At 41.1% G+C, this 9,043-nt stretch overlaps 1 protein-coding gene across 1 annotated transcript; it reads left to right on the forward strand.

Annotated features, from left to right (window-relative positions):
- The first annotated feature begins 610 nt into the window (after window positions 1-610).
- Window positions 611-2,152, forward strand: LOC136827109 (zinc finger BED domain-containing protein 5-like). The gene is made up of 2 exons (XM_067084867.1): window positions 611-892; window positions 1,544-2,152. Exons 1-2 carry the CDS (start codon window positions 611-613, stop codon window positions 2,150-2,152), a joined length of 891 nt encoding a protein of 296 aa, XP_066940968.1.
- The last annotated feature ends 6,891 nt before the right edge of the window (window positions 2,153-9,043 follow it).

The following is a 9,043-nucleotide window of genomic DNA, read 5'->3' on the forward strand; positions in this document are numbered from 1 at the left end:
CGTGGTAATCTGACCAGAGAAAAAACATTTATTAAAAAACTCGGAAGGTGTAAGAGAGAGATCCGTCAAATATCCCTGAAATCTACGTCATTAACGAAGAAGAAAAAAATATTGAAGAGTCGCAAAGGCGGCGCCATTCTGTCCATATTACTTCCTATAGCACAGTGGTTCCCTACCGTTGTGCCGCGGCACCAAGGGTTGCCATGAGATCTTTTGAGGGTGCCGCCAAAATTCCGGGGAAAAAATTGCAAAATTGCACTAACGTCACTCTCTCTTGGCGGGAGAGGGGGAGGGAGGGAGGGGACTACCGAGATAGCGGAGGGTCCTTCTCCACCCCACCTCACCCCACCCATCCATCTGGTCCATCTGAATCAAATTGCGAAAAGGGGAAACATATATTGATGCCTATTTAGCATATGGTTTTACTTCAAACAATGATGAAGATAATTCGCGCCCTGTGTGTTTAGTTTGTGGAGCTTCACTCAGCAATGAGGCCATGGTACCTAGTCAGCTCAAGCGGCACCTTAATAGCAGACACCCTTTTGTGTCACAGAAGGACATGGCATAGTTTTCTCGTTTGTTAGAGGGGCAAAGTAAGGCGGCTACTAAAATGGTCAAGAAGGTATCAGTAGCTGACACTGCTCTTGAATCTTCCTTCAGAGTAGCAGAGCTGATAGCAAAGAAAATGAAACCTCATACAACTGGTGAAGAAATCATTGGCCATGCATGCAACATAATTGTAGAAACAATGCTTGGCAAAGAAGCTCAGGGACAGATTTCGAAAGTACCTCTTTCCAATAACACAATCAGCCGTAGGATATCTGAAATGTCAACAGATATTAATGAAGAAGTTGTGAAGCAGACAAAATCAAAAAGAAAATTCGCATTGCAAGTAGGTGAGAGTACTGTCATAGCTGGAAAATGCCAACTGCTTGGGTTTTGCAAATTCATTGACAAGGATTTTGTGGAACAGTTTATGTTTTGCAAAGGATTACAGACTACAACCACTGGAGAGGATATCTTTGCATCTGTATATTCGTACCTCACTGAACATGTTCTTTCATGGAATTATTGTTGTGGCATATGTACTGATGGTGCACCGTCGATGATAGGGGAAGTACAAAGGCTTCATCACCAGAGCATTGAAAAAAAATCCATCTATAATTACAACTCACTGCTTCCTACACAGAGAGGCGTTAGTAGCCAAGACGTGTGGAGAAGAATTGACTGAGGTTTTAAACCAGGCTGTCAAGATGGTTAATTTCATCAAATCCAGGCCACCGGAAAAAAGACTTTTTCAAAAGATGTGTCAAGAAATGGGTGCTGCTCATATTTCACTGATTTTGCATACTGACATAAGGTGGTTATCAACAGGTCGTGTACTGAACCGCGTTCTTGAACTCAAAGAAGAATTAAAAGCCTTTTTCGAGAGGAGAGACATGACATATTCATAAAGCTGCTTGAAAATCATACTTGGTGTTTGAAGCTGTCATATTTGGCAGACATTTTCATGAAGCTGAATGAACTAAATCTCTCAATGCAGGGGAGACTTGAGGGAATTGTAACATCAGTTAACAAGATGAAAGGTTTCCAGAGAGAGCTGAAATCATGGAAGTCTGCTGTTCAGAAAGACGATGTGTCAAACTTCCCTTCTCTTCAACAACCAGGATATAACGGTTTTGGAACTGTAAAAAATCTGATTCTTAATCACTTGGAACAGCTGAGAGAAGCAGCTGATAAGTATTTTCCATCGCTTTCTACAGAGAAACTCGATTGGATTGTATCACCCTTCAAACTGGCTGACATGGCTGAAGAGCTGGACTTCACGGCAATAGAACGTGGCGAATTTCTTGATATGTCTGCTGATTCAACACTGAAAGTCAAATTTGAGAAGGGTGACGTGACATTGGAAGCTTTTTGGCATGGAACATTGGGGGAATATCCTAATTTGGCTAAGAAAGCTATTTCTCTACTTTTGCCCTTCTCCACATCGTATCTGTGCGAGCAAGCTTTTTCTGCCATGGCTACAATAAAATCGAAACAAAGAAATAGGCTTCTTTCACTTGAGGACGATATGCGGGTGGCATTATCAACGATAAGATCTGATATCAAGAGTTTGTGTTCCAAGCATCAATCACAAGTTTCACACTGAGTATACATGCATGGTTCACTGTGGTCTATTTGTTTGTTTGTCTTGTATCATAAACACTAACTACTTGAATACATTGTGCAACTACTGTAAAACTTGTCACAATTACATATTTGTATCGTAATACTATTTTTTTTATTATAGCAGGATCAGTTGTAAAGAGTATTTTCATATCATCTAGTATTCTAGGTATAAGGTGTTGTTGCATGCAAACTGTCGAAATAAAAGAAAAATATAATAAAAAAACTACGGAGATTTTAAACATATATTTCCTTATAAGGGTGCCGGAAACTTTTGAAAGGCTTGCCAAGGGTGCCTGAAACTAGAAAAGGTTGAGAACCACTGCTTTAGCGGCTAGTTTGATAGGCAGTCTTTTTTTAAAATAGGAAAAAAAAATAAATAAAAAGGAAATAAAACAAAATGAAGGAATTCTACGTTGTACCAGCTATCACATATGAGAGGTTGACAAAAGGTCGGGAAACATGCGCCAACAGCAATAATGTTAATAACCATAGTAATAACGTTAACATCAATGCCGACGGCGGCGAAGACGGCGCTGGTGGCGGAGGAGGAGGAGGAGGGGGAGGGTGGGTTAATGCCGGGGCGGGTGTCGCACCCATTCCTCTTAACGTGCAGAGATATGTGAATTTTCCAGCAAATGCCAAAACAGTTACACCTCCACCTCCTATACCTCCTGTCGAGGACGATCGTGTGAAGAAGGGAGAACAGCTAATTTTAAATGTGCTCAACTGCGGAGTTACCCGCAAAAGAGTTAATCCTGACCTGACTGGTATTATACCTATATTATTCAGAGATCATCAAATACCATATGTGACTGCCTTGGTTAACCACTTGCAAAATTCAAGTGCGATTGAATGGAAGGAAGAAGGGGACTTGTCCCACCCGCTTATGGGATATAACATTTTAGATGTGGCAAGAGAATTTCAAGAGAATAAGAAGACGGATGATAACAACGTACCCAGTTATAACTATATAATTGAACGGGGTGGTATTAGAGATCAAATGGTGAGAAACTCAGCTATAAAAAAACAGATAGAAGCATGGCTCAATTCACCTAGAAAAGGAGGGGGACGAGGAGGAGGAGGGAGGAGAATAATGAAAAACAAGGTGGCGAAGAAAAAGGTAAATGTGTGGCAACCATACTGATGAGTCAAGAAATTAACGTGTTCAATCCCGCAGCGGCAGCGATAAACTTTTTCACGAGTGAGTGACCGTTCTGAAGCATATCACAAATTATCTGCGGCAAATCCTTCCCTTATCGCGAGGTTGAAGACCCGTTCAGTCATGTTCGATCATGGGGGTGGGCTCGGAGATAAACCTATTCAATCAAGAGGGTGGGGCCGGAGCCTAGTGTGATGAATCACAGAGGGGAAGACGAAGGGGTGTGGAAAATTGAAGGAGTTTATGGAGGCATTAGTATTCCAGCTCGTGTAGCGTTAACGTGTACACCCTTCCAATTTTCACAGTTCAGAGATGGCTTCGTCACCTTGCAAGTTGGTTTTCAGGAGATTATCTTAGACTAAGTTCAAGAAGAAGGAGTGTTGCCTGGTTATAGCTACTAACAGTGTAACGTGCCGGAATTATGGCATTGCTCAAGACACTGTGAGAGTTTACCCCTACGCCGACATTGCAGGTCTCCGTTACAACAGAGCTGGGACGAGTTACGCTGCATTCCGCCACCACGGGGTAGAAGGTACCGCCGTTTTGAGAGTGCCCGAGGGGGAGAATACACTCGATGCGGAAGAACCCGACCTACCCGTTATTGCTACGTTGTTAACCCAATATGGAATTGGTGCTTCTGTGGAAGAGAACGAATTTGCCAAAACGAGTATAATGTATTCCAAGGATGAAGACCATGGAGGAAGGTTGCGAAACGACATGAGAGAAATGAGATGCAATCACTTCTACGCATCATTGAAGAGTTTGAAATAAGTCTCACATCCGTTAATGACGAGGTGGCGAAAGTAGAAGGAATTGTTTCAGTCACTGTAAAGTTTAGTGTTAGAGCAGCGCGAGTATTAGGGTTTAACAGAATTGACATACGTGATTTATGGTTCAGGGGCAATGAGAAATCATCACTCCAGAATTTCTTATCTCGATGGTCACAGTATTGACTGTGTGTACTTATATTCCAACATTATTCAACCTTCATTGCTGGGTGATAAAACTGTAAACATCCTGGATTGTTTTGTGTTGGAATGTGCACCGAGTAGAGGTGTACATAATGCTGTTTATAAACCTTTAACCGTGAATGTGGTGGATTACATCGCGATTGATATAACGGATCAGAAGGGGAAAGACGTCAAGTTTATTACAGGTAAAACCGTGTCATGCACCCTTCATATAAGACCTAGATGAAGGAAATTGTGTGCAGTACATTATCAGTATGGCGGGCGAACACATTATATATGCGAGCAGTCTCGGCAGCCTGGACAAGTATGAAAATAACTCCCCATCAGGGTTTGTGAATAGGGTACCCACTCCTATATCCCTACTGAATGGTAGCGAATATGAAGTAGGTCTCGCTTCGATCATGTTTCCGGGCGTTTATTACGCTGTATTATCGAGAGATGAAGAATTCACCCTTTACTTTGTTACTGATTGTGGTAAAAACGATAAGCATGCCTATAGCTGTAGACCAACGACAGCTATATTAGCGGGGGATATGAACGGGTTGGTGAAGATGCTTAACAAACATGTTTTTGAACATTTAAAAGTCTATTTTGACACTGGATACAAAAACGTTTTCAACAGCAATGATATATTCAGTTGGGATGAAGACAGCAGGAGAGTTATCATCCCTCACATTAGGAGGAGGAGGAACGTTAAGGCGGGGGATATTAGAAGTGTGACTGTCAAATTCAGCGATAAAGCTGCCAGGTTGTTAGGTTTTAAAAATAATACAGCGTACGAAGTTTACGGCCTCGAGGCATTGAATGTGCACCTCTCTGACGATTCCTTACCCGATAATTGCGGTGTAGATTGTATGTACGTGTACACAGATATTGTTCAACCGACTGTTTTTGGAGGTGAACTAGTAAATATATTGGATTGTTTCACATTAGAGAGTGGTAAAGGGAAGGGGATACACAATACAGTATACAAAGCATTGAATATGAACATCCTGGAACAGATTTCGATCGTTATCACGGACCAGAATGGGAGGCTTATCCATTTCAATAACAGTTCGAGTGTCACCTGCATGCTTCATATAAGACCCAGATAGAGGGGTAAATATAAAAACACCTTCTTTTCAGTGTTTTTCATTATTTACTTTCGCAACCTCGCGTAATTAGGAATGTTCAAATGCGCGCTCTGCTTAACAAAAACAGAGGGGGGAGATTGAAAGTTTTTTTTTTTAGTTAACAGGTATGAGGGTTGTCTTCGCTCCACCCTCTGAGGTGGAATTTAAAACATTATTCCTGTCCGAACCATTAAGGAAGGGAGCGGGTTTAGAAAACATTTCAGTTTTCTATCCGAGTCATAGGAGGGGCGGGGTGTATTTTCGGCAATTGCCGGCATTGCACGTAGGGTACTCCCTTTTTTGTCGAAAGTTGCTAAACCTTCTGTTAAAGAGTTTGGCAGATCAGTGCTTTCCGATGTAGTGAGTGATCAGTTGCCTTTGCGGGAATCTTTAAAAAGACATGGAGCAACAGCTCTCAAAAGCACGGGCCGGCGAATTTTAAATGGAAGTGGGAGAGTCACCAGGAAAAAAGTGGGAGGTGGAGTACGTCGTACACTCGCTAGCTCAGCCGTGAGGAGAGGAAATAAGAAGAATAAGAAGAAGAAGAAGAGAATGACAAATCGAAGGGTTAAATCAAGAAGTAAATATAACAAGGATGTGTATGATCTTTAATTCATTAACCTTTTGCCTGTTGGCGTGCATGCACACATTCTCTCTCCTCTTGCATTTTTTTTTTTCAGGAATGGCGGGCATTGTTCCTAACGTGCCTGGGACGGGAAACAAGGTTCCTGTCTCCTCCTATATCACGGGTATCTCAGAATTGTTCCCGAATGTGAACAGACGTAGGATTATAGAAAGCTCGATTAATTCGAAGGAAAGGTTGGCTTTCACACCAAGTAACAATTCAGTAAATCGAATCCGGACTGACAGCTATATCGACTTTCGTATTAATGGTATTACCGGTTCCTTCTTGGATTTATCGAGTATAGCTTTGGAATTATACATTACAGTGGCCAGGGCTGGCGTGCGACTAGCAGACGATGTGCATATTGCACTGGTTAATGGCATAAGTAATACGCTTTTTAAACCCGTCTCTGTTTTCTTGAATGAAAAATTGGTGGAATCGTGCCCTGTTTTTAACTATCAATCATACATAAAAATGCTCAAGAGCGTTAAAACCAGCGCACTACCGACTGTTGGTATAAGTGGGTTTTTCCACGATGACTTTAATGTTACGCATGGTGTTACACAGACCTATACCGCCGCTTCTTTCTGACAGCTGAGTAGGTGGGAATCTCGGATGTTGAGCTCCATTAAGGCGGGGGGAATTCACATGTACTTTCCACTCCTTATAGATCTGGCGAGTATAGACATGTATTTGCTGGATTCCATGGATTTGAGAATAAGACTCGAAATGGCGAATAACAACTGGGTGATGGGTGCACACACAGACGGACACTTAAATGATCTGAATATAGAAAAGGCCAAGTTGTGAATTGATCGGGTTACCCCTAATTATAACGCCATGTCCGCTTTAAACACCGCTCTAAGCAGTTAACCTGATACAATATGTATTTGATAAGACTTTATATAAAACGTATGTTACAGGGCAGAACAAGGATTCCATTTTAATAGATCAACCTTTCAATACCTGTATACCTGAAAAGATTACACTGGCCATGATAAGCATGCAAACATTTTCGGGGAATTACGCGGCCAATAGTTTATATTTCGGAGCTTATGACTTGAATAATGTGCACATCGCAGTTAATGGGAATACGGTGTATCACATCAACTGTAATTTTCCTAATACTATCACAAGATTGTATTGCAAGACTCCAAAGTCGATAGGAGGGGGACATGATAACCTCATAACCTATAATAGTTTTAAAACTGGGAGAGCCATCTATTGTTTCAGCTTCGTTACGGAAGAGGTGGAAGATTCCATTCCCGTTGAAATTTCGGCCAGTTTGAGAATATCCATAAAGCTGGGCACAGTCCCACCACACCCTTGCATGATTTTACTGTTCGGTGACATGAAAGGTATTTTAACCATTGATTCGGATAGAGTCATTCAGTGCGATGTTAGAGGCTAAGTGTGATGGATACGAAAGAAATCGAGGCAGTTTTACGGGGTTCGCTAGGGAGTCTTATTAAATATTTAGGTGTGTTCTCTTAGGATGAAGTGTGTGCATTTAAAATACCCGCAAATAGAATTAAACCTCTAGTTTTTATATCTAATACTCTACCTTCAACTTCTAGTATTGACCTTGTTGGACATTGGGTGTTTTAATATAGACTGTTCGCCTAGGGATACAATCTGCTTTTTTGACAGTTATGGTATAAACCAGCGAATTTACTCGGGTGGCTTCTCATCTTTTCTCGATGCGCATTTGGATTTTACCCTTCGCCAGTCCATAAGGCAGATACAGCCTGATAATTCTTACAAGTGTGGTCTTTACTGCGTTTTCTTTGTTCACTGTACGAGTCATAGAGGGTTAAAATCAGTTTTGTCGTTAATGAGTGTCGTCTTCTCCCCGAGTCGTTTGAAAAGTAATGGCAGATGGGTGACGGAATACTACTTCAAATTTCTCAAGAGGGTGTTGAGAAAAATCCGCTTTATAAGGAATTATTTATTTTTCTAAGCGGATTTGTCTTATATTTTCATTGTCTCTTTCTTTCTAAAATAGAATTTAATAATGTTTACTTTTTGTATTATAATACGTTTAATTCCTTCGTTGCTTGTGTAGTTTGGATATTTATTCGATGGTTTATTTGATTTTTGTCAGGAAAAGAAGTTTTTCAGTTTAATCATTTACAATTCTATTGAAGATAACTATCTTTAAAGCACCAAACTACACTGGGCAACAATCCTTATTGTTTATGAGTTGTTAAAACATTACTGCCGCGAAGACTTCTTCCCGTAGCTTTGAAGGGGAACCGACGAGGCGGTGAAAGGTCAGTCAGCCCATTACCTCTCAGCTGTCCGTGTGTTTGCTCCTGCCTGTCTCGCAAAAATGACCGGCTAAAAATCACCGTGCCGCATAGGATATTGGGGGAGGATGGCCCAGTGGGGGATAAATAGTGGTGCCCTCCTACCATCTTAATATTAGTGACCAGCTAACATCTAACCGAAGAATGACGCCCCTAAGGATAAATTCAGGGGTATGGAAGGTCCTCTTGAAGATCCATCATCGGACCCAATCATCGTGTCTGAGAAATAAACAACTTCGGAATTGTTGGTGCTAACATCACGAAATAATCCTTCAAACAGTGGGCGCAAAGGACGTATTCTCATGGAAGTGAGTTGCCCACAATTGTTGGTGCTAATTTGGGTAATTTTCGTGGGAATAATTCATGCCAAGCATGAATCCTATAGTTACGTGGGAAATCCTAATTAAATTTTAACTATAACTTGGCTAAATTAAACTTTTATCCTGCTCAAATTTCAAATATTTCCATATGTGAATGTGTATGAGTGCTTGGGTTAAGACTGTATGTTTTTCTTCGTTAAAGTTATTAAGGCTGGTATATATAATTCTTTGTATTGTGTTAGTACGTGGCTGTATTTATGCCGCCAGGCCTGATCAACCTGACGTAATTTTCTTGTTGCCATTGTTTGGCTGGCTTACAATTGATAGGCTAGCTGGGTGTTGTATAACAGAATAAGTTACTAGTTCATAGGTTTT

This window comes from Macrobrachium rosenbergii, chromosome 41 (genome assembly GCF_040412425.1).
Source record: "Macrobrachium rosenbergii isolate ZJJX-2024 chromosome 41, ASM4041242v1, whole genome shotgun sequence".
NCBI lineage: Eukaryota > Metazoa > Arthropoda > Malacostraca > Decapoda > Palaemonidae > Macrobrachium > Macrobrachium rosenbergii.